General features: G+C 33.7%; 2 protein-coding genes across 2 annotated transcripts; one reads left to right on the top strand and one right to left on the bottom strand.

Moving 5' to 3' along the window:
- Positions 1-8756: 8756 nt before the first annotated feature.
- Positions 8757-12939, top strand: LOC110607145. The gene is made up of 2 exons (XM_021746225.2): positions 8757-8950; positions 12512-12939. Exons 1-2 carry the CDS (start codon positions 8878-8880, stop codon positions 12733-12735), a joined length of 297 nt encoding a protein of 98 aa, XP_021601917.1. The 5' UTR covers positions 8757-8877; the 3' UTR covers positions 12736-12939.
- Positions 12940-14759: 1820 nt separating this feature from the next.
- Positions 14760-16630, bottom strand: LOC110606830 (transcription factor TCP22). The gene has a single exon (XM_021745819.2). It carries the CDS (start codon positions 16306-16308, stop codon positions 15031-15033), a length of 1278 nt encoding a protein of 425 aa, XP_021601511.1. The 5' UTR covers positions 16309-16630; the 3' UTR covers positions 14760-15030.
- Between the last annotated feature and the right edge of the window lie 11064 nt (positions 16631-27694).

Here is a 27694-nt window from a genome sequence, read left to right as displayed (position 1 = left end):
TCCCTCAATAAAGAAGCACACCTCTCTTCCAGAGCAAAGACCTCTTGGCAGAGTTGTTGCTACTGAAGTTAAGATTCATCTGCTGTTGAAGTTAAGATTCATTTGTTGTCGAAGTCATGCCTTTCAGGTCATCAATGTATTTATTGAGCTTCTGCTAAAGAATAATAGCACGAGCCAAGGTCTCATCACGCTGAGTCTAGGCTTCATCTCGTTGACGGTGAGTCTCCTCCAAAACAGACAATTGGGCGAGGGCTTCATCTTGTTGAGACTCCGCTGCGAAGGCCCATTGAGACGACTTTGCAACCTCCTCTCCTAACTCCTCCAATTGCTTAGTGAGGTCTGCAACTTGCCCCTTGAGATTAATAATATGTTCATGGGCCATAGCCGTAGCAAGCAGATTCTCATCCCGACGCGCCTCCTCAATATGACGGTCCATGGAGCCCTGAAGAGATCGATTATGGGCATCAATCTCTATGTACATGCCAAAAGACTGCCACAAAACAGAAATAACGTCAGAAAAAGTTTAAATTTAAAAGTATTGACGAGAAAGACAAGCAACTTACAATAAGGAGCATCTCTCTCAGATCATCCCCAAGAGCTTCTATTGAGCGTGGGCTAAAGGCTGCCTATTGCTTAGTGGCGTAGGCCAAACGGCTAACAAGGGCCAAAAAACAGGGGTTCGAGGCATCTAGAACCCCATCAAACATCTTGTTGTACAACATCTCTGTTACAGAGGCCAGTGTTGATTCAACATTGACCTCGGCAGCATTCAACAACTCATTATCAGGGGCAAAAGACATGTTCTCCACCACCTTCTTCCCTTTATCAATAGGAGGGTAAAGGATTGCCTCCATGGGTTCTGAAGTTCTAACACGCTTGGAAGCCCTGCCTATCACCCACAACCCTAATAAGAGAAACGTCCAAGGGAGGAGACCTAGTACCTTCCTTTGAGCTGCTCTTTGGTGACTCATTGACAATGATAGGCTCCTTAGGAACCTTTGGAGTAGATAGAGCCTTAGAGAAGACCGAAGCCTTGAGAGGGACCAACGTCCTGGAGGCTGCAAAATGGGAACCCCCTGACACTAGCACCAAAGCTAATGAAGGTGCAGCAGCGTGAGTAGGAGGGCGGGCTGATGACACTGGAGTTGCAGCCTGGAAGACTTCCTTAGCTACATCGACGACGAACTTGTTAGCCTTGAATGCAGCCAATGTATTTTTCATACTTTCCCTAAATAGGTGAAGTTCTTGGGAAGCTTGATGTTGCTCATTGGCACGTCGAAGGTAGAAAAAGAAGAACCAATTCAAATCAGGACTCAAAATGACAAAAGAAAAACACAAGAGAAAAAATTAAAAGTACCAGCTTGGTGACAATCCCATAGGTTGGACATGAACATATACTTCTGAACATCATATTTCTTTCTTATAGAGGTCAGTCGAATAAGGCATATCTAGTCTATAAGGCTTAATCTAGGGAATTTATTACAGCTCTGAAGCACCTCCCCCTAGGAGAGGTCAATATCCCAGCTAATTCCTGAGCTCTCCTTCAACTCGACGACCACAAAATTCTCTGCCCAACCCTTAATTGAGTCTTTATACTCAGCAAATATAGACAACCCTACTCGAGAGTCAAAATAATAAAACACATGGTTAGACCTAACTAAATGAAAGGAAGTACAAAATAATTTGACGGAAGGGGCAAAATGCCAACATAAGCAGACAGACTCAAAACAATACATGAACAAGATAGAATTGGGGGACAACGTTCTAGGGGTCACCCTAAAATGCCATAAGACTTCGATGAAAAAAGGGGTAAAAGAAAATGTTAGACCGACTTCGTGCTGTTTGACAAAAAAGACCAAACTGCGCCCCTGCTAAGCATCTATCAAGCCTTCCAGCGGTGGGTTAGGAAGAACGATGCACTCATTAGGCAGGGGTGTCCTAATCCTAAAGATGGAGATATCAGCAAGGTCGTGAGAGAAATAGTTAAAAAAGGAAGGAGTGACAGAAGAGGTCAGACCACCCACCTCAGGAATCCTAATAAAAGCCATAAGAGGAGCAAAACATACCTCAGATCAGAGAATCGAGATAACAGGGAAGAGAGAGGGTGAAATAGCAGAAGCGGTGCAAGAGAAAGAGCAACAAGCAAAAGCAAAAGCAAAAGCAAAAGCAAAAATTTGAAATTGTAAAAGGCAAAAAAAGGACGTTTTGACAAAACCCTCCTAAAACCGTGTGATAGTAATTGGGATCTCGAAATTTATCTCTCATAAATCATGAAATAATTAATGAGCGGGTAAAAGGGTACTTGATGACCGTCGGACTCCGGATGCCTAGGCTTGAGGCAGCCCAAATGAAAAGAACTAGGTTAGAGCTCAACGAGGGTCCAATACGTGGCTTTACTTGTTCACGCAAGACAGATTGGACCTGAACCTGCTTGCGGGATCTTAACCCAAAATAGTTGTTAGCCTCCGTGAAAAAGTAGACCCCGCGATACCCGGGATTATGTTCAAGTGGTACCGGATAAAATTAAACGGTCGCCTGACGAGAGAAAAAAATACAATATATCCGTACGTACTGCTAGCATGAATATGACAAAAGAATACGGATAAATAACGATGGTACACGTTCCAAAAAGATTAAAAAAAAGAGAATAAAAGAAAACGAATGAGAAAGAGAAATCAAGCTTACAAAAAAATATATGAGTCTAAACTCATTATTGAATCTCATGCATCATTATGGATATTTTAATATATTTTTTAAAATAAAAACAGTAATTTTTTTCATAATATAAAAATTAAATAGTAATTAAAAAAATAAAAATAGTCTAGCCCAAAAATTGGGCTCACTTTAATGGCCATGGAATACAAGAACAGTGTCTTGGTCTACACGGTAGCAGAAGCAAGGCAAGTCCACCGGCGGACTTTAGCGGCCAGAGGACATCGCCTTCCCAACTTTTTCTTTTTTAATTTTTTTTATTTCCTGTTAAATATATTGATATATTAAAATTAAGTTGTAATCTCATTTAAAAATTAAAATTTTAGAGAATTAATCTCTTTCATCTCGTCCTTAGATCTGTCACTCAGAAGCGAGTCTCCATATATATAGAATAAATATTTTATTTTAGCTGTGATTCTCAAAAGATTTACCTTGTTTATCATAACATTTATAATATGAATTAATACTTCTATCCCACATATATAGACTTCAAATTTGTTTACCCAAATTAATAATCTTAATTTTAGAAAAGTTATAATAATTTATCTAATACTTATGATCATACTTTTTTCTCATATTAATTTTAAATAATTTAAAATTAGTAAAAATATATATAAAAAATAAAAATTAATGTTATCTTGAAATTTTCAAAATAACAGATAATATAAAAAAATAAAATTTTAAACTAAAATCTTTTTTATTTAAAAAATTTTAAAACCAAAATCGGTCCAACCATAAATACGGACCAAAGGTCTAGTGGGTAGATGGTGCGAGTTTCCAATTGCAGTTATGACTTATGAGTGAGAATGAGTGGGAAAGGGCTGGTTATGTGCATTGTACTAGCTAGGTGTGCTTGTCAACTTTTTCTAATTATTAACCCATTTTTCTCCACCATGTCTAAAGACCTCATTTAATTTATACATACTCGTGGAACAAAACCATGACTAACAATCTTAACATTTAGAAAAAAGACACAATACTGGATACCTTACATTAAGATGTGGAAGAGAATATTCAAAGGTAGATTTTGAATTATGCTAATATCATACATTGATATTTGAGAGATAATATGAACGTTTCTTTTTTTTTTTTAATTAATTGTCTTAAATTTAAATATTATATACAATATTTAGATTTTTCGGCTTTTTATCTTTATCTTGCTCAATGGCCTGAGTCAAGAGTCTCCAATCTTCTAGAATAAACATGAACAACAGGAGGACAAATAGTCACTAGATTAGAGAGACCTATAGGAAGTTAAGGAGTAAACACTTATTTAACATAATATAAGAATATTCTAGTAAACTATCTTCCTCCTATGGACTTTCATAAATGGGAGATAGAGAAGAAAAAGGGATAGACTAAAAGAATGTAACATCGATAGGCGTAAGAAGACCAATGAAGAATATCACTGTATAGAATAGAAGATGGCATCCATTAATTAAACATCAAGCTGTAGAATCTGTATCAGCCCATAATTCTTTTAGAACTTTTATTTGAAACGGAAAGGTTTGAGCTACCTTAAAAAGATGCTGATTTTTGTTCGGTAATACCATATCCACACAAGAAAACTAATGAAAAATTTTATTTTGTGACATGAAGGTCTAAAATTTACTGAAAAATATTCTTTGGCATTTCACTTCGTAATACTTACACAAGAATATTTGAATTGAGTTTTAATTTCAGAACAAAAGGCACAAAAGATGGAAAATAACTCTGAAGCACTCTTCATCAAATATAACGAGGTAACACAAGAGTAATCATTAACAAAGATAACAAAATACTTAAATCTAAGTTTAAAAACAATAAGACATGGATCCCAAACATCAAATATACTAGCTCAAAAGGAGGTGATACTAGTAATAGAATGTAAACTAATAGAATGTAAACAACAACGTTTAGCAAACTGACATGATTCGCATTCTAAAGTTGACAATATTTAAACCAGGGATACAATTTCTTCAAGACATATAAGAGATGATATCATAATCGACAATGAATTTTAAATGGAGTTTAGATGCTAGGATATATGAGAGATCTTAGTACCCGTCGATTCAGAACATAGAGACTAACTAATGATCTGCTTAATTGTAAGATCTTAAAAAGCATCAAGACATATAAGAGATGATATCATAATCGACAATGAATTTTAAATGGAGTTTAGATGCTAGGATATATGAGAGATCTTAGTACCCGTCGATTCAGAACATAGAGACTAACTAATGATCTGCTTAATTGTAAGATCTTAAAAAGCATAATGATTAAGAAAGAGTGAGACACAAAAATTTAAGTTTCGAGTAAGTTTATTGACAGAAAGTTATGGTAAATATAGAACAAATGACAAAGAGACAAATGGTATAGAGTTTGCAATCCCAAAACCTACGAAATAAGAGGTAGATTATTAGTTAAAATAACAGAGTAGTTGTATGAGATTGAAAAACAGACAAGAGACTAGATTACCTGTCATATGATCTATTGTACCATAATTAATAATCCAAGTAGAAGTAGAGGCAAGACAAGAGATGGATGTACACGAATTACTAATAGCAGTAATAGAAGAATTGGTGAGCCTTAATAACTCTTTATATTAAGAGAAATGAACAAATTTTTTTGTACATACTAAAATATGTTTCTCATATGTGATTGCTATTTAACAAGACAAAAGAATATAATAGAAACCCTTTATTGAACCATATTCAAAATCAAAGTCGACTAATCTTCTTAAATAAAGGATCAAGAATCAAAACAACATCCAAGGTAGATTGATAAGCCACAAACCCCATAACTCCAAAGTACTGCCAAGATAAAGGCGCCAAAAATAAAACAAAATAACACACAGGACTGCGAATATAAGGCAGAGGTGACACAAAAGAACCAGCGTGGTTGTCGAACATTGCCAAAAAAAAAATAAAAAGAAAAGTGTTAATGAATAGTACCAATGAATAATAATATTAACGGTACATGCTTCTTCGCTCCACCCCTTAATTTTCTTTAAAAAGTTATACAATTGCTTGGAAAAATCACTATTTAGTTTACATAGTACATAAAAATTCATTAATTGGTTTTTAATTTTAAAAAATTTATTAAAATATTTTTAAATTTTTAAAATATCTACTAATTAGTCGGTTAATTTTAATTTTACATATCGAAAAAAAGACAAATATTTTTTTTATAAAAACTAATTAGTGAAAATTTTTATAAAATCGAGAGATCAACTAATGAATTTTTTCATATTATATGGATTAATGACTAATTAGTAGATTTTTTTAAATTTCAGATACGTATTAATATATTTTTTTAAATTTGAATTATCAACTAATGAGTTTTTCCATATCATATAAATTAAATAATAAATATTTCTTATTTTTAATTAGAGAGCTTTCTCATATTGTGTATTTGTAGAGTATGGCATGGGTTACCCAGTTTCTACAGAAGGAGATGTATACAGCTGTAGGATTGTTTGACTGAAAATGTTTACCGGAAAGAAGCCAACTGATGAATATTTTAGAGATGAGCTAAATCTTCATACTTTCGTTAAGCAATATTTGCCTTGTAGAGTGATGGACATTGTGGATCCAAGATTTATGAACTTGAAGATGGAGGAGGGAGATTCAAAGATTGCATCCTCTCTGTGCTGAGAATTGGAATTGCATGTTCAATGGAACAACAAGGAGAAAGAATGAGAATGAAAGATGTGATTAGTGAGTTGGTGATATCAAGGCTCTTATCTCTGCAAGCACCTTCCGAATTTAAAAACTGTTCGGTAATATTAATATTAGATATTTTAGTGAATATCAATTAAAAAATAGAAAACTAGTCATTCGCTCACGCATTGAACGGGTATTAGAATATTTTATATGAAATCTATTTTTATATAAAAAAAAAGATAATTAAGAAGGAAAATTAGAAATTCAACTAATAGGCATAATTTCTAATTTTAAAGAAAAAATTTAAAGATTTCAAATATTAATCAATTATAAAATCATGCATTAATAAATTTAATTATATAAAAAAATAAAAAATTTTAATACTTACTATCATATATTATTAATATTTAATAACAGATTCCATTCGAAAAACTATATACTTACTATCAAATTTGCAATGTTGATTTTAAAATATTATAAATACTATTTTAATTTTTATTATATTTTAATTATTTATATTTATTTATTTTTTTATAAATTATTTAAATTGAATAAAATTTGAATTTGATGATATTTTATGTAATTAATTTTATTAATTTTTAAATTATTTATATTTTATTATAATTAATATTTTTTATAATAATTTTAATCGATTATGTATATTTATTCTATATAATTATTCATATTAAAAAATAAAAATATATAATATTTATTAATTAGATTATATTAGATATGATTTTAAAATTATCAAATCAATAAAATTGTGAAATAGAAAAAACATTTTATATAATATTTTACTATGAACTTTTACATATATATTGACAATAATTTATTTTTATTGTTTAAATATTTTTTTACATAGTAGTTACTTAATTTTTATAAATATATTTTTAATATTCTGTTTTAAAAAAATATATTTTTAATATTATATTTATTATTAGAATAAAAAATACAATAATTTTTTAATAATAAAACTTTTATTATAATATCAATAATATATTATATTAAAAAGTAAAAGGAATTAAAAAGTTAATAACAATCAAAAAGTAGAAAATTAAAAAATATATATATAATAATAGTGATAATAAAAATAATAAATTGCATTTAACATATATATTAATTATTATTTTATATAAATGAAAATAAAAAATTATAAATTTATGCTTATACACTTGACAATTTTTTATGTATTTATTATTCTTTACATAAAATATTAAATACATTCAATTTTTATAAATATATTTTGAACATTATATTTATTATTAAAATTAAAAATATAATAATTTTTTAATAATAAAATATAATAAATTTTTTATTACAATATCAATAATATATTATATTAAAAATAGTAGGAAAGCAAAAGTTAAATAATAATCAATATAATAAATTTTACTTATTATATAAAAAAATAGAAAATTAAAAAGTTATATATTAATAATATTGATAAAAGTAATAAATTTTATTTAATATATATTAATTATTATTTTATATAAAAATAAAATTGTAAATATATAAAAAATTATAAATTTATGTCATATGATATAATTAATTAGGGTTAGTTATACACTTAACAATCTCTTGTATATTTGCTATTATTCACTTAAAGGGATGGAAACATATAGTATCAATTAATTAATAATATTAATTATAATTTTTTAAAATTTTTATTTTATTATAATTAATATATTATATTAAAAAATTATAAAAAATTAAAATGTCACATGCTAATAATAAGAATATAATAGTGACATGCCTTCCGGTGAGTATTTATTTTTATTAATGAAAATTAAAATCTCAAAAGAGAAAAATGTCTTATCACTAATTTTAACATTCATACTAAATAAATAATTACTCAATTTATTTTAATTTTAATTAAAATATATATATATATATATATATATATATATATATATATATATATATATATATATATATAGTTAAAATTGTAATATTAAATACTATACACGTGAAATAAGTGATTTTAAATATATATATATATATATAAATTAATTAGTTTTATAAAAATTTAATAATTTAAGAATAATTTATTTTAATTTAAATATTTTTAAATAAATTTATTTTATTATAAATTAAAAATACATGAATGTAAATCTCATCTAATTTTATATTATAAAAGAGTCTCACCTCATTTTATTTTATAAAATGATATATTCCTATATTTCTAGTTCATAAGCAATGGAGCCGGATAAGTTTTTTTTTTTAAAAAAAAAAAATAGAAAATGTCTCAATTTCATAAGTAAATATCAAGGATTTGATTGATTCGATTTAAAATCGAATATATTAAATAAATTAAAATAATTTAACGGTAGTGTTATAATAATTTAAGTTTAGGGACTATATGTGGAATTTAGCATTGATGCCAAACTGCAACAACGGCTATCGCGGGATTCGCATCTGCAAAACCATACTTTCATAACTAACTTCACAACCCAGTTCCAAGGCTAAAGCCAAAACTTGTCTCCAGTCATTTTCATTTTGTGCGAGAGCCGATTAAACTCCAATGGCGTTGAACAACAGTGTCAGATCTGCCTCCAAGTTATTATCCGCTGCTGATTCTTGTTTCTTTAAGTCAGGTCGGTTCTCTCGAACTCCAATCTTGAGTTTTTTTTTTCTTTTTTAAATTCTTCTATTGGGAGATGAAAGTGGAGTTACGATTTGAATTGATTTTTTTGTTTAATCTGGTAAATGATTATTAGTATTTGCGATCCTGAGATTGAGATTTAAGAAGTTGTCAGCCAGCAGGTTGAAGTAAAATGATGTTTGGTGGAACAGAAAAGTTAATGCTACTGTGATTCGTTTTTAATTGGCGAGTTCGGTTTGATTAGGTTCTTATTGTAGCCATAATAGAAATGATTAGAAATTGCAGCTAAAATTGAACTCTTTTTAACATGGCTACAATCTCCAAAATATGTCATTTTCCAGTTCCTTTTTTGGCCCCGTCTTTAGTATTAGTTTGATGCATTATAACGGTAGGTGTAATTAACCTGTTTTGGACTCTTTATTCCAATTTTTTTCTCTGATGAAATGTAATGCCTTAATGGTTCATCCATATGATAGAAAAGGAACAATAGTGTACCTGCTGCAGTTAAAATAGGGTACCACCTCTCACAATCATGTAGGACCCAAAAGTTATCATTACTATTATTATTATTTTATGAAATGTAATGGTTGATAGAAAGGGAGTACTGTTCACTGCACACCCCACAACCAACCATAGTTGTCATGGTTGTCAAATCTCGGAATTGAAATGTTCATGTTGTGAATTAGGAATAGAGAATCGAATAGAATAGTAAGATTCGATAAAAATTTTAAAAATTAATTAAAAAATAATATCTGTTCTGAAAAAAAAAAAAACCATAATCACATATTTTAATAAATACAGAATTATTGGCCATCTCCTAAATGTTAGTAGTGCAGTAAAGCCATGGTTGCTATTAATATTTTGATTGTATCTCATTTTGAGCAATTTCCCATCTGAACGATATCTGGTTAACTTGAACCCTATGCTGCTAGAAAAGTCTTGCAAGCTTGTTCTTTTTATTTCTGTCAATAGAACATCAAATGGTGTTTGTGAAACTTAACATGCAGAAATCCTACTGAATCCAAAAGCATTAATCCTTTCCTCTTTAAATTCCAATGTCACAGGATTGGAGATATGCAAACTAAAAGATCTTTATAGAAAGTGATAGATGGATTGTTTGGGCAGCATAAGTTATTGAATGCATATTAGCACGCCCGCATTTTTTACCCAACTAAAATTCTGTTGCAACTAATTTATGATCATGTCATCCAATAATTGTTCTGGTGCCCGCAGAACACACCCCTTGTTATTTGTGTATACAGAATCAGCTATAATTAAAAGTTACATTATACGATAATGTTTATACATTTTTTCCTTTTATACCTTAATGTTATTATGGTAGCGAGAGTTCTCTGGAAGCAAGTTTTCCTTGATGTTAACATGTGTCGTGGAATTATGTTATAATGCTTTTATGAAGATTATCTATGGCAAATGATTTTAATCTAGCTTTTATGCTGGTTCAGTAGGTAGTTCTAGATATTATACATGTTCAGAGTTACATATTCTTTTATTTAATTTATGCTATAATATTAATAATTGCTCTGGAATTAAAAAGGCTAATTGTCGCTCACAATCACTCAACTTTAGATATTATTTTCAACATTATCACTCAACTTTAATTCTGTTCTTAAAACTCTCTCAATTTGATTTTTAATATCATTAAAACCATGTAAGTGGATACTATAGATTTCCAGATTAATAAAGGTTAATTTTCATTAATAATCACTCAACTTTTATGGTTTTTCACTTCAATGTTTTTCATGGAACTTTCATCAAATTTAAGTAAACCTAACATATATATCATATGTAATTATAAGTTTATAGGTTATTAAAAATAAAAATTAAAAAAATTTCTCTACTCACATCTCTCCTAATTTCACTCTTTCTAATTAATGTTTAATAAATTTAAAATGTTTATACTACTAAGAACATATTTACAGTAAACACATGTTATACCCTAAAAATTTAAGAAATATATAATTTATTATTTTAATATTTTCAATAAACCTTGAGATTTATTTTTGAAACTTTTAGTATTAAAGTTAAATTGTTAATAATTTAAAAGCAAAAACAAAACTTAATATCTACATTTCAACATTTAATAATTAAAGTTAATAAATTAATAGCAAAACTTCATTTTTATTAATAATGGTTTTAATTAATGCGGAAATAAAAAATTTGTTTCGTTATATATCAATTATATAAATATTCATAATTCTCAAAAACAAACATGTTACTTGAGTATTACCCGATGTCATTATTGTAAATATGTATATTGCAGCGATTGTAAATATTTGAAATTCATTAAACTTATTAAATGAGGTGAAATTAGGCAAGACGCAAGGAGAGATAAATAATTTTAATTTGTTATAACCTATAATCGGAAATGCAAAGCTGTAGTTGACTTTGAGGGGATCAGTGTCATCCACTCCCCTGTTGGTATAGGCTCTGTACTTATTTTTAGGACATGAAGGGATTTTTGCAGATTTTATGGATTTCAAAATTTGCTAGAAGTTGAGGATAATAAAATTTTCATCCTGTACATGAACTTTTGTTTGTAAATAGGGTGAGGACCCTTTTGTAACATTTTAATCTAAGTCTCTTATATTGAAAAAAGGAGGGGGCTGGGGTAGTTGCAACCTACTGCTTTTATAGAACTGGATTTTGTCCGAATGATTGTGTTCTGTGAATATGTAGCATTCTTGTGCTCTTTTTATATGTCTTATGTTTCCTGCTGGATGTATTATAAATGCTTCAAGCACTACTGAAGTTTAGTTGGCAGATGCTACATAGATGGATTTGAAATTGCGATTGATGTGAGCAAGAATCCAGTTAAAATTGTAATTCTTATCCTTGAGTTAATCTCTGAAAGAACTCTGGTTGAGTATTTTCTTTGGTGAATTATGACTTCTTTTCCTCTATGGTTTTTTTAGCTCTTTCATTTTTTGCCCTTCCCTTTTTGAGAGGCTATCTAATATTTGCATTTGTCAGATTAAGATCATGTCTTCAAGGGGTCAGGTGTTTTATTTGGATGAGTTTTTCTAGCCTGCTTAGTCATTGATACTAGGATTTAGAAACCCCCTTGCGATACAGGTTCTTATGGCAGTAGTTTCTTGAGGTTGCTTCAAAATGCTTTTTAGAGATGTGAAATATTCGGCTAACAAGCTTTTTTGCTCACTGATACTAGAGTTGTCTCTAGGCTTGTGAGTGTCAAGTTCGAGTCCAACTTAAAGTCCCCCCCCCCCCCCCACCCCCCAAAAAAAAAAAAAAAAAGAAAAAGAAAAAGAAAAATAGAACCGTTGAATATCCTACTAGGTAATGAAGCTTTTTCCCTTTTTTTCTCGTTCCAAAAATTGAGAATACCAACTATTTAGGAACGAGAATGAACTGGTTTAACTAAGCTGAGTTTTTTTTTTTAAAAAATTTTAATCTAGAACAAGAATGAACTAGTTTGACTACCCCTGTTAAGTGGTTCTAATGGTCTTCTATATCAGAAATTCCCTTATCGAATTAGATTTGAACTAATAGAATTACTCGTGGCTTCCTGTGACAGTGAACAGAGGCTTCCACTCAACAGGAGCAAAGAGGATGGGAGGAGGTCATGCACATGGCCATGATGAACCATTCTACCTTCATGCAAAGCACATGTACAACTTGGACAGAATGAAACATCAGAAGATTAAAATGCCTCTTGCTGTCTTTACTGTCTTCAGCATTGGTGTCATTGTCCCTATCTACGCTGTCATTTTCCAGCAGAAAAAGGCTGCTTCTGCTTAAGTCATTATGCCTTGGTGCAATAATAGGAAGAAATTTGGAATGCATTTCTTGGGGCTATTGGTGTTCCTAAGTTGTGTTCTTTTTGGTTATTTTTGCTGTTAGTTTTCAATGTTTAATTTTTTAACACTTGTTTTTCATAATAATATCGTACAGTAACAAATCGATTCAAATGAATTGTGGTTTCTATTGCTTTGCTTTCTTTAATGTGCTTAGCATGGTGCTTTGGAATCATATCTTCTATTTTTGCTGAGATTAGTTAATCTATAGACACATCACATGCTATATGGAGTAGTTATTTGTTATTGGTAAAGTTGCTTTTTGGTTTAGATCTGTCATGAGTCCATGTTTATGTGAGAAGAGGCAATTCGATTCCTTGAAATAATCCTTCCCATTATAATATTTCAGAGAACCTTAAAAGTACCCTTCCTTTTGCTCTTGCTTTTTATAGATTGGGGCAATGGCTCTGAATTTCTGATCACCAGTGGGATGGCTTGCGTGTCCCTATGAGACCTGCAGCACTGAACTTGGCAGGCAAGTAAACTGATAACACAATTTGCAAGGATCTATAATATTCTGGCGTTGGATTTTTCTGTCTGGACCAATTTCAGATTTGCTTGGAATTTCTGAATGGGACACGAGGTAAATTCTGAGGTAAATGAGGTTGAAAATACAGGGTGTATTTTGTTCCCTATCTATATTTTTTCTCCAAAATTGCCATATTTCAATATTTAAAAAGGCTGGCAATAGGTTAGACAAGAAAAAAGGACGAAAAAAAAAAGAGAACTGGTTTCTCTTCTGCATGTTCATGTAGCCTTGCTTTTTCTTTATTTGCCTTGATTAATTAATAAAGGGTGAAGGTGACAATAGTCATACATGAAAATGGGAAGCTGCTGTTAAAGATAGAAACCATTTGCTTTTGGATCATTGTGATTAATGGAGAATTAAGAACCTAATCGTGCAGATTAGTATATATTAAAGAAGATTCGAGATCTGTCAGCTGCTGTAATCATAGTTTTTTTCTGGATAACCTTAAGGGAGCATCTTCGCTGCTAATCAATTATTGTGGGCTGCCAGGTTGGTTTAATCATGGTGAATTAGTTAGTGGACTCTCAAATGATTTAGTTTGAATATAACCCTTTACGAGATTGTAATACGCCGTTAATATTACATTTGATCTCGAATTTTTCAAATTCAAGCTTTTCCTTCCTAATATAATATAATACGCCTATACGGGTTTTAAACGCTATTACATATGGTATAAAAAAATTATAATATAAATTTTAATTTTTTTTAATATGATAAAAAAAGTAGAAATTCAAATTTAAATTTATTAAATAAATTACATATATTTTTAATCAATAAAATAAGGGAGGCTAGATAATACAAGTTTTATATTTGCATTTTATTAAAAATTTATCAAACCAAATATATTGCAGGCAAACATCCATTTATAGTGAGGGTATAGAGATATACAGAAATACTGAAATTAAACTTGAGGTTACTGTGAAGTTTGTTTTGCTAGAATTGGATATGAAAAAAGACAAAAATAAGGCAACCAGATTCCTCACTATTTGCTTTACTCTTGCCTTTATTCTACAAGTGGACGATCTAAATTAATGCAATAATGATAGATCCTAATCCACTAATTAAAGGACATGTGGAAACTTGGCAGCTAGTAATAATAATAATAATAGTATGGGAAAGGCTCTCACCTTCTCCTTCCAGCTTGCACTCTTTCATTTGAGAGGTTCCCATTCCTTTGAAGAATAATGAGAACAGAATCACTTTGTTACTTGTTGTCTTCCATTTTCTTTTTAATACTGCTCATAACAAAATCTTATCTTTATAATATAATCCAGCAAAGCTCTCTGCTTCTTCATATATCAATAATATAAGATTTATTAATCAAAGAAATTATTTAATATCTCAAGGTGCTGTTATTTTTAAAATTTTAAATTATTATTAAAAAATTAGAGAAGATAATATTGTGGGTATGTGTTGAGTGGAAGGATTTGGGACACCCATAAGCAAAGAAATTTCATTTCTTTTTCTGAGCAAACATGGCCAGCATTTCAACAATGGCTGCTAAGAAAAAAAACAAAAACAAAAACAACTCTACAATTACAAAAGAGAGAGAAGTAAATCTTGGCCAAAAAACGACTGCTAAAAAAGAAGCCTAGCTACCAAACCAAGAAAGAAAGAAAACAGTCGCAGAAGAAAGCAAGCTGCTAGAGAATTTTACAGATTAAAAATCTTGTTTCAAATTACATCTAATAAAAATTTGATTTTTTCACCTTATTGAGAATCATTAGGGTTTTCATCTCCACTATCACTACCTTGTTGCTGGTTTTCGTGATTATGTTGCTCTAAGTTCATCCCCAATCCAACTCTACTACTGTTATAAGCATCAGCTCCACTACCCAGAATCCCCATATTGCTCTCTGCAACTCCTAGCCCCAGCTGCTGGCCTCCCACTGCCTGCTGAACCATCATGGACCCTAGCTGAACCTGGCTCATCCGTCCACCTCCACTGAAATTTACTCTCTGCATAGGTGTTACTCCACCTGCAGGAAAAGTCCACATCTGGGTCTCTGGCATGGGGGCTGTGGTGGTTGTGCCACCACCTACAGGTAACATCCAGAATGCATTGCTTCCATTTGTGGCTGCCGGAGCAACTGCCCACATAGCTGGAGTTGCAAGAATGTTTGATGGTCTAATGGAACCTAATTCTTGATGAAAATGATCTTGAAGTCCGGCTCTTGCTGCTGCTGCTGCTACTGGTGGCTTATTATTAGAAGTTGTGTTAACTGGTTCAGTGGATTCTTGTTGTGTTGCTGCTGCTGCTGGTTCTTTGAAAAGATCTTCTCTATATGTTTTTACTCTCATGTAATTCTCGTCGGGGACAAGAGTTTGAGGATAAAGCTGGTGGTGGAATCCTAACATTGTAGTGTTGGAACCAACAGCTCTTCGATTTTCACCTCCATTATTGTTGTTATGAGCATCGTAGAAAGCTAGGCCGCCATGAAAAGAAAGAGGAGCTGATTTTGATGACGGCGCTGAAATGGTGGTGCCACTGCTACGTAATGAAACATTTAATGTAGAGAAATTGGCAGGAATTGTACCAGTTCCAGTAGCTGCAATTATTGCTGGTTCTGCTTGTTGTAAGAGCCATTCAATAGTTTCTCCATCAGATTTATGGCCTAATTCTCTGGTAAGCTGAAAGACTCTAGCAGCACATAAGGCCGGCATACGGATACGGCGGCCACGGCCATCCACCTTGGTGTGGCGATCCTTGGAAGGTTTTTTAGTGGTGGGTTTGGTGAGAGCAGAAGAATTTGAGTTAGAGGTTGAAGGATGAAGGGTAATTTGGTTGGAGATGGAGCCCATGAATGGGGCCTGAGAGGTGGTCGTGATGGCCGCAGTAGACCCATGATTTTCATGAGAGACTAATTGAAGTGAAGCTGCTGCTGCTGCTGCTGATGATGATTCTTGTTTTTGGTGATGGTGGTGGTGATCTTTACTGCTACTCTTGATGTTTTCTTGGTTATTGCTCTGTGACTCCATCAACATCATCTACGTTTTCTCAAAATTTTTCTTTTTTTTCTTCTTCTTCTTCAGAGACAAATAGTTTTCACAATTTGATCCAAACCCATTTTGTTTTGCACCTCATATTTCCTTGTTCTTCAAGTCAGTCAACAGGGAAAAATAAAATTTAAAAAGAAAATTCTCTCATAAATAAAAGAAAATTTAAAAAGAAAATTAAAAGGGGCTTGTGGATTTGTTTAGATAGAGAGTGTGTTGTGATCCTGGTTGCACCATTGGTAGTGCGTGGAGATCTTGTATTCTTCTTTAATTTCTTGCTTCTGATTGACTGATGTCTCTCTCTAGTCTTTAGAGAGAGAGAGAGAGTAGGTGAGAGGAGGGCCAATAAAGCTTAAGAGAATCAGTGTATAAGGTGGGCCATAGTGGTCCACCTTGTGGGGTCCTTTGTTAAAGACAGAATGTTAATTACATGAAAATTTGCAATCAAAGTAGTTTAGAATTAACCAATTTATGATACTATTATAATATTAAAAAAATCAATTAGAATAAATAATTATATAATTTTTTCTAAAATTTAAAAATTTTGATTAATCTAAATATTATTTTCAATTTCATTCGAACTTATATTAATATTATATCTTAAAATATTTTTAGAAATAATTTAATAAAATTAGTTAAATAATTCACTTTTAAAAGAATTATCATAAAATCCATTGAAAAAATGGGTATTCTTAGTCATTTGTCCACATATAAATTAAAAAAGTGAAAGCAATGGACAGCTACTCTTAGGCTAAAGACTTTCAGGTATGAAACGTAGAAAAGTTGTGGAAAAAAAAAACAAACTCAATCATTGAAAATTATATTAAAAAAAAAAAAAGATTTTAATTTATATAATTATGATAAATGTGTTAATGGGGATTAACCTACATTCTATCCATAATCTTGCTTTTAAGATGTTTTGGTTGTTGTTTAATTATGTTGATAGTGACGAACATGATGACGCTAATCCGTTTCAACTACCAAACCCAATTTCTTGTCTGTAAAATTGGGAAGTGAAAAATTGGACATTTGTTTATTTTTTTTCAAATTTGGCTCTGATTATGAAGGGTTAAGAATATCATATTTTATTTTTCGTTTTAAAATTAAACCTAAATTATCATTAAAGATCATAAAGGGAATGTGTCTTTGCCTATCGGAATAGCAGGCAAGCTATTTTGATCTGTCTTCGGCTTTAATCCTTTATATTCACCGGCTCAAAAAAACTCTTAAAGTCTCTTGCTGCGTTGCAATCCTATGTGTCCAGAGAGTGCTATGCGTTCTTCACTCGCAAGAGGTGTTTTTTCCTTTGACTTCTTCTCTCATTCGTAGAGAGAAGAAAGTGAATTTTGCTCTATTCACTTTCTTATTTTACTCTCAAACTATAAGAATTTGATATTTTCTTCCCTTGATATGGGAGGTAGGTTATGTAAGCAATTCTTAGGTTGCTCATCGCAAAAGGCAAAATTTATTGTTGTCCCCTACCCCAACTGCAACCCCTCTTTCTCTTTCACTTATATGCATGTAATGCAATTTATTGTCTTATTTATAAAAAAAAAACTCACCTTCGCAGTTTTATCGTCTAACTTTTTTATTAGAATATTTTTATAACAACTCGATTTATTATAAATTTAAAAAATATTAAAATCAAACTGATAATATGAGATGCAAAGAAAATAGGGTTTATAATGGTTGGGTAAGGTTAGGTAAGGATAAGGTGTCATCTCCCCTTTATTCCTTTCCTTTTTGTTTGTTAGCGATACCTAACGGCCCCCTCAGCTATAATGTCTTCTATCTCTATCATACAGGTCTATACGTACTGATGATCTGAGATCCAATAGAATAGGGTTTTACAAGGGTTTTGGTATTGAAAAATAGACTTAAACATTCTGGGGAGGGGATTCCCCTTTTATCCATTTCGCTATACTTGCTGGTGACGTGTAAAGGTCTCTCCATGATTGGGACACGCGTCCCTGACATACAGATTCTGGCGTACAAGGGTATCAGCCGCCTGCTCCATGCGTAACGGCCTCTGATTCTCCTCGTGCGTACGTTCGAGCGGATCTGCTAGGCTGTCTGAGTATAGCTCTGGATACTGGGCTGGGCCGAGAGTCGGGCCGGACGCTGATCCTGAGAGGAGGGGGTCTGCTAGTCGCGGACTGGGCTAATCTGAGTGAAGAAGCTGGGTTGAGCCCGGCCTTGAAGGTTGAATGGGCCAGGCTTGTTGTGCATATCAGGTGCGTGGGCCTCTACGTTATGGGCCTTTGGCTGTGGTCAAGCCCCTGATCTGGGGTGAAGAAATCCAGCGGTCATCACGTACGAAACTTTTTGTGCCCTATTTTATAAAGATTAAATAGTTAAGTAAAATATTTTTTAATTATATTAATTAAAAATATAATTTAATATATTTTGAACACTAATTATAATAGAATTTATATAAAATTAATTATAATAAAATATTATATACAATAATTGTGCCCTAAAATTTCTCAAATTGAACAGGTTTCTACTTTATTCATTGATGATGGACATATATATAGAGAGTAGAGTTTTATTATTTAGTTAAATTTATAATTTACCAAATCTTTAAATTTATAAAATTAAAAAATTTAATTTTATAAAATATATTAATATTTTAATTGAATAGTTTTAAAATAAAAATAAACTAAAAATTTTTTAAAAACCCTGGAATCTAATTGTAATTCTTCAAACAAATTTAAAGATGAAGATGAAGAAATGGAAGGTGGGAGTTGCATTAAAGGAGAAGAGAAGTAGGTGAACAGGGGAAAGTGAGGATTGGTAGGACAGCCAACGTGGCCATTATGGTTTTTCATTCATGTCTCAACCTGTACAGCTCATCTAACGTGACAGCTCACCCCACCATACTTTACTCTTTTTATTTTTATTTTTTTATTAAAATTATTATTTAATACCATACTATAAAAAATTCTTTTAATTTTAAAAAATATATCAAAATATCTTCAAATTTTATTAAAAAATTACAATTTATATTATAAAATGTAGTTCAAAAATTTTTATAATATATTAAATATTATTAGAATTTTTTATTTTGAAAATGAGAATTATTAAAAAATTAAATGTAGTTCAAAAACTTTTATAATATATTAAATATTATTAGAATTTTTTATTTTGAAAATGAGAATCGTGAATCGATAATCGGAGGAATAGAATCTGACACTTCTCAAATTAACTCAATACACTCACGATTAAATTAAATCTGTGAGTATTATTAAAATTAAAATAAATTAATAAAATTTTATTTACTTCTAATATATTATAATTAATTACAATTTCATCTTTAATTTTATTCAGTAATTTTTTTTTCTATACGAAGGAGTAGGGGTGAGCAGAATCCGGTTCGAACCGAAAAAACCGACCGAACCGAACCGATTTGAAAATTTGGTTCGGTTTTTTATACATTTCGGTTCGGTTCGGTTTTAAATTTCAGAAATTTTGGTTATTTCGGTTCGGTTCGGTTTTGATCAGAAAAAAACCGAAAAAACCGAACCGAACCGATTAGGAATAATAATATGTTTTTTCAATAATATAGAGAAATTAAATTATATTAAAATTAAAATATTTTAATTAAATTTTAAAATACTAAAAATAAAGTGTAAAAAATTAAAAAAATATTAAAAATCGAAACCGATCAAACCGAACCGAATCGAACCGAATCAGACCGGTTCGGTTCGATTCGGTTTCTGACCAAAATCGGTTCGGTTCGGTTTTCATAAAATCTAAAAATTCGGTTTTCGGTTTATTCGGTTCGGTTCGGTTTTGAACCGAACCGACCGAATGCTCACCCCTACGAAGGAGTAAAATAGAAAGTGGAGATGTAAATAGTTCTATGATAAAATTATAAATAATTATAATTAAATAGTAATTTTATTTTAAAATGTAAGAAAAAAAAACATAATTCCATGATGAAAGTAAAAAATAATAAATTAAATAATTAAAATTTTAAAATATTAATAATAAAATGTAGGTATTGAATAAAAAATTTTGCTTGAAGAAATTCATGCTATTTTGTGTGGACAACAAAAGCTTAAATTATCCAAATAAAGTGTGTTTGTGTTGAAGAGGGCATCACCCAGTCAACCATGCCCCCAAATTTCCATCTTATAATATATATTTTTTAATTTTTTTTTTTTAATTGGAGGAGTACAATTGACAAAGTCAAAAGCACCGACTGAAATTGACCCATCTCCTTTCTATTATAGACATGTTGGCGAATATTTAACGGTTTGATTTGATTTAATTTAAAATTAAATTAAATTAATTTTAAATAAAAATTAATTTGATTTAAAATCAATTTAAATTATATGTGTCTAATTTAGTTTATTTTAGTTTGATAAATTGAAATTTTTTATTTTTTCTATTTAATTTTTAGTGTTTTAAAATTTAATTAAAATATTTTAATTTTGATTATGATTTAAACTTTTTATATTATCAAAAGTAATATACTATTACTTACTAATCGATTTGATTTAATTTTATCGACTTTTTACTGACTAAAATTAAATTAAATTAAAATAATTAAAAATTTTAAAATAAAAATTAAACTAAACTGAAAAAAGTAAAAAATCAAACTGAATTTCACAATTAATTCAGTTTGATTGAAAAAAAATCAATTGCATTATTTCATAATTTAATTTAAATCATGCTTATAATTTATGATGCTGTAGAGATTAGACTGATGATGTGACTAGATGGGAGTTGTGTTGTGACTTGTTAGATCTGTAAAAAAGAGATTGTGAGGTAGTGGTGGGTGTCTACGACAGTCACTCCAATACTCAAGTCAGTATATTAAAGAAGAGAGTAAATGCAATGAATTGCTTAGAGATTTTGTGTGAGAGAACATCGTACCTTTACTTTTATGATCTTTCTCATTTTATATTGTAAGAAGGTGGAGATAAATATAATATTTCTCGATAATTCGGCGATAATGTGGTCGATTGTTTGATAAGAGATATTGCCAACTAATAGGCTGGTGATCCCGCTATCACAGGCGTAACTAGGATGCACTGGACTGTTTCTGTTTAACAGTAACTTTGTACCGAGACTCGCCCTCTCAAGGGAAGGGCGAGTCTTGATGATGAACCGAGTGTTTTGAGATGTCCAGGTATTCCTTTTCTTGGGTGAGACCGCATTACTTACTTATCAAATTCTTGCCATGTAGCCTTGTTTTGTGGTGACAGCTCATTACTTATTTTGGCTGATTGTTATGCAGCATCAAAGGTTCCCTGCTGATTTTCGATTCTTTATATTTGAAAGTGACGGTTTGTATTTTCGATGATTTGATTGGCCTTTATTACTTGCATCATTCTGTCTCCCCTTGGTCACGATGGTTGCCTTATTTTCGAGTCATATTTAAAGCTTTGCCGGCTATGCCATTGTATAAAAACCCTCCTTTCTCTTCTTTTTATTTATGATTGTCATTTGTGAGAGATATAAATAGGGGTATTTTCTTCTTTTTTTTCTGATAGTAACCAAATCTGTGAGGAGGATATTATCATGGTTTTCGAAGAGCAGCTGAAAGCGGATCTTCATCAAGGTGCAAGCATAATGCTTAACCCTGAGGACTGCAACAAATCCGACTATAACAGCTTTTCAACGTCATGATCCTAGGGAGGGGGGTTGGATTGTGCAAGATTGATTTCAAGGGCCAGGCCAGCAAAGCAGTTGGAGAAGTAGTCTTTTATGCGGCTTTTCCTAGACAGACGACATCTTCCTAGGGGATGAGGTCAAGAGGCTGAAGACAACCCTACCAACCGGGTCTCTGTTAATAGATTTTTAGAATATTCTGATGTAATAGAGACTTACTGAAGTCCACCTTATCCTCTTGTGAACTTTTGTAGTACATATTTTGTATATCTACTCATAGGCATTTGTTCATTCCCTTTGTCGCCTATCAATGATTTGAATATTTGGCCAAGGGGCTATCTTTCATCCAAACTATAGAATCTGACGGCCATCATTTTTTGCCCAAAGAAGGAGGTTAAAGCACATTTATTTTGCAGAGCTTAACACATATAAAATAATTTAGAGAATTTCTACAAAATAGAATTAATACCTGGGCCTGTGGCTTGGCGGACTTTCGCCTTTCTAATGCATTAAGGAAATTTTGCAATAAGGCGATTTCACCCGGTTACTCGTCTTGATACTTGGTCATAAAACTCGTCTCATCGACATTAGTTTTTGATTGACACCTTCATCTTTTGGGGATTGGTATACTCGCCTTATGGCTGTCTAGCATAAATGACCTTTTTATAGGGACCAATTGTGGCTTGGTGAAACCCCCCTTGTGGCCTTGTTTAGTGGGACCAATACCCAATTGGTCTAATGAAACCCGCCTTGTGATCTGGCCTGGCAAAACCCGCCTTGTGGCCTTGTTTAGTGGGACTAATACCTGAATGGTCTGGCGGAACCCGCCTTGTTGCCTTTTCTCGTCTTCTTAAATTTTTTAGGGAAGACAATTGTAACGACCCGAAAATCAGGCCGCCACCGGCGCTAGGATCCAGATCGGCTTAAGGCCGCCGGGACCCGTAGCAAGCCAAACATACATCCTGTGAACCTGTTTAATCCCATACATGGTCAACAACATACATAAAAATTAAAAACTTTTCTTTTCATTCATTCAAACATTCCTTTGCCAAGCCTAGCCTGTGCATGCACAACATAACATAAACCTCTCATTGGAATCCTCATCAAATATTCCAATGGGGTCACATAACATAACATAGGCTTGGATTACATAATCATCATAAAAACATTATAACTCATACAAGACCATGTGTACTGGGAATACAACAGACTCTAGTCAAGCACATTATCAAACTTACATTACATTACATCTCATACTTATACATTACCAACAAACCATGTCCACAGCTAAACTATTACATAAACTTCTCTTACTCTGCTGACTTCTCTATCTACTCTGCACCTGCAAGACTGGGGTTAGGGGAGAGGGGGTGAGCTATAAAGCCCAATGAGCGGAAACTAAAAATATTTGCTTTAATTCCACCCTTTTTAGGTATATTATTATTCATTTTATTATTATTATGATTCCTCCATTTTTAGGTATATTAATTATTCATTTTATTATTATTATGATTCCTCCATTTTTAGGTATATTAATTATATAACTTTTTCTTATTCATGCTTTCATGAAATGCAACACATCACAGCTAATCACATAAAGGATGGTATTGTCACCATTAGTCCTCAACATCTCCAAATGCCAGGGGCGTAGAATGGGCCTCACTGGTCTTTCTCTTACATATCATAACATTCCAAATGCCAGGGGCGTAGAATGGGTCTCGCTGGTCTTTCTCTTTCATAGTGCCAGGGGCGTAGAATGGGCCTCGCTGGTCTTCCATACATATCATCATAACATATCATCAGAGGACTATGGATCACCCAACAACCATCCACATCAACATCAATTTATGCAATGCAGCATATTCGTGAATTCTAATGCAAACATCCTGAAATATTGTATGGCATAATGATGCATGGGCAATGCTTTATGATTCATTCATTTATTCATTTACTCATTTACTTTAAAACTTAAGGGGATGTTCCACTCACCTGGTGACTGAAGCTGTAACAACGAACTCGGAACGACTATCTCACAACCGGGGGTCTCGGTTCCTCGGGTCCGAACCTACACAGGTGGACTCAAATGAGGCACCAAACAACAAGAACATAATCTAAACATACCCCCAAAAACCTCCTAAAAACACCTCAAAACACTCCTAGGAAACATGCAAGAAAAGGCTGGACAGGGCACTTTCGGCGGCACCTTCGGCGGCCGGAAGTCCCTCCAGAGACGAAAGTCAGGCAGGTTCGGCGGCACCTTCGGCGGCCGAAACTCCCAGACAGAGACGAAACTCATGCATGTTCGGCGGCACCTTCGGCGGCCGAAAGTCTCGGACAGAGCCGAAACTCCAACTTTCGGGGGCAAGCTTCGGCAGCCTAAAGCTGCCTCTCAAGCCATGTTCGGCGGCCGAAAGTGCCTTCGGCTGCCGAACCTGGTTTCTGCCAAAGGGCAGAAACTTTGGCTCCTCTATGCACAAATGCCTCCCAACTCTCACATCATGCATATACTTCACCCAAATCATGCATACAAGTTCCTAGGGGCCTCAAAACATCAAATACCCCAACTACAACACTTCAAGCATACTCAAACATCATACATTGTTCATAAATCACTTAAAACTTAACATTTGCTTAAAAACTCATACAACCCTATACATGTCATTCTACCCCATAAAATCACTTAAAACTTACTTAAAACACATGAAGAGTTTAAGATCGGCTCTTACCTCTTGAAGATCGAGGGTTGAGGAGATCTAAACTTGGAGATGGGAGAAGTTCCAACTTTTGGTCTCCAAGCTCCAAAACTTGTTCTAAGCTCAAAGATCTTCAAAACCAAAGTTATAAACTTGTAAAGATCATGGAAAAAGGAAGGAAAAACTCAAGATTGGGGAAGGATGGCGGAATGCTCACCTTGGCCGAAATGGGGAGAAAAAGCTCGCCCATTTTCGGCTAAGGGACCCTTTTATAGGTGGCTGGCCAGGCCACGTTCGGGGGCCGAATGTGCCTCCGCATCCATGCAAATGTTCGGCGGCCGAACTTGACTTTCGGCGGCCGAACCTGAACTTCCCTAACTCATGCTTTCGGGGGCCTAACGTGCCTCCAAAATGCATGCATGTTCGGCGGCCGAACTTGACTTTCGGCGGCCGAACCTGAGTTTTCCTCCAATGCTATTTTCATGCAAAAACTCATTTAGTTTCATACTTTAAAACCATTAAAACATAAAAACATTTCATAAAACATGTCTTTACCCTTCTAGAAGTTCCCGACATCCGAAATTCCACCGGACGGTAGGAATTCCGATACCGGAGTCTAGCCGGGTATTACATTCTCCCCCCCTTAAGAACATTCGTCCCCGAATGTTCCTCAACTAATACATGCATAACATAGAACATAACATACATACTAAACACATAGAACACATAGATACTAACCTCTAAAAGAGGTGGGGATACTGTTGGAGCATGGACTCCCGTGTCTCCCAGGTACATTCTTCTATATTGTGGTGGTTCCAAAGGACTTTCACCATCGGGATTTCCTTGTTTCTTAGCTTTCTGATCTGGGTGTCTATGATCCGCACTGGCTGCTCCACATAGGTGAGATCCTCTTGGATCTCCACATCAGGCTCACTAAGAACCTTACTCGGATCTGACACAAACTTCCTCAACATGGAAACATGGAAAACCGGATGGATTCTTGCCATTGAAGCAGGTAAGTCCAGCTTGTACGACACATTCCCAATCTTTTGCAAGATTTCAAAGGGTCCGATGTATCGTGGGGCTAGCTTACCTTTCTTCCCGAACCTAACCACTCCTTTCATTGGAGACACCTTAAGCAATACCAGATCCCCCTCCTGAAACTCTACTAGTCTTCTGCGGATGTCTGCATAACTCTTCTGTCTGCTTGCAGCAGTCTTGATTCTTTCTCTGATTATGGGTACCACTCTGCTGGTGATCTCTACTAGCTCAGGCCCTGCCAAGGCCTTCTCTCCAACTTCTTCCCAGCAAACAGGTGACCTGCACTTCCTTCCGTACAAAGCTTCATATGGAGCCATCCCGATGCTAGCATGATAGCTGTTATTGTAGGCGAACTCTACTAAGGGTAGATGTTGCCTCCAAGAACCGCCAAAATCTAGCACACACATTCTGAGCATATCTTCTATTGTCTGGATGGTCCTCTCTGACTGCCCATCAGTCTGGGGATGGAAGGCAGTACTGAAGTCTAACCTAGTACCCATGGCATTTTGCAGACTCCGCCAAAATCTGGAAGTGAACTGGGGCCCTCTATCTGACACTATAGACACTGGAACCCCATGCAGCCTGACAATCTCATCTACATACACTTGCGCCAACTTGTCCACAGAGTAGCCACTCCTGACAGGGAGGAAGTGAGCAGATTTGGTGAGTCTGTCCATAATCACCCATATGGAGTCCAATCTGTTGGACGTCGCCGGTAACCCTACTACGAAGTCCATAGCTATGTTTTCCCATTTCCATTCTGGAATCGGTAGCGGGTTAAGCATTCCAGCTGGCTTCTGATGTTCCAGCTTCACCTTCTGACACACTTCGCAGGCTGACACGAACTGCGCCACTTCTTTCTTCATAGCTGGCCACCAATAAACCTTCTTTAGATCTTGATACATCTTGGTGGCTCCGGGGTGAATGCTGTATCTTGCATTATGAGCCTCTCTCATAATGTCTCCTTTTAGCCCTATGTCATCTGGTACACATAATCGACTCCCATAGCGGAGGATCCCCTTGTTGTCAAATCTGAACTCATCATTCTTGCCTGACTGAACAGTCCTGGCAATCTTCACTAACTCGGGGTCCTCATGCTGTTTCTGAGCGACTTGCTCAAGGAACACAGGTGTCACTTTCATCTGAGCCACTAAGGCACCTGTACCCGACAACTCTAACTGTAGCCCTTCTTCGATGAGCTTGTAGAACTCCTTTACTACTGGTCTTCGTTCTGCTGTGATGTGGGATAGACTGCCGAGTGATTTCCGGCTTAAGGCATCAGCTACAACATTAGCCTTACCCGGATGATACTGGATTTTGCAATCATAGTCACTGAGCAGTTCTACCCATCTTCTCTGTCTCAAATTCAAATCTCTTTGACTCAGGATGTACTGCAGGCTCTTATGATCTGTAAAGATCTCACATTTTACCCCATAGAGGTAGTGCCTCCACATCTTGAGTGCAAAGATTACTGCTGCCATCTCAAGGTCATGCGTGGGGTAATTCATCTCATGCTTCTTTAGCTGTCTAGAAGCATAAGCAATCACCCTCTCATTCTGCATAAGCACACATCCCAGTCCCACACGGGACGCATCACAAAAGACTGTAAAGTCCTCTCCACTAGATGGCAGTGCTAACACTGGTGCTGAAGTCAACCTCCTCTTAAGCTCTTCAAAACTCTCTTCGCACTGGTCGGTCCACAGAAATTTCTGATTTTTCCTGGTTAGTCTGGTCAGAGGAGCTGCTATCTTTGAGAAGTCCTGAACGAACCTCCTGTAGTAACCTGCCAAACCCAAGAAACTTCTGATCTCCGTCACTGAAGTGGGTCTAGGCCAGTTAACCACAGTCTCTGTCTTCTTGGGGTCTACCTCTATCCCATTCTCTGACACCACATGCCCCAAGAACGAAATGCTCCTTAGCCAGAACTCACATTTAGAGAACTTGGCATACAAGCCGTGTTCCCTCAAAGTCTGCAAGACCAACCGCAGATGATGGGCATGTTCTTCTGCATTCCTGGAATA

Source organism: Manihot esculenta, chromosome 18 (genome assembly GCF_001659605.2).
Source record: "Manihot esculenta cultivar AM560-2 chromosome 18, M.esculenta_v8, whole genome shotgun sequence".
Classification (NCBI taxonomy): Eukaryota; Viridiplantae; Streptophyta; class Magnoliopsida; order Malpighiales; family Euphorbiaceae; genus Manihot; species Manihot esculenta.
This window is presented reverse-complemented; position numbering and strand designations above follow the sequence as displayed.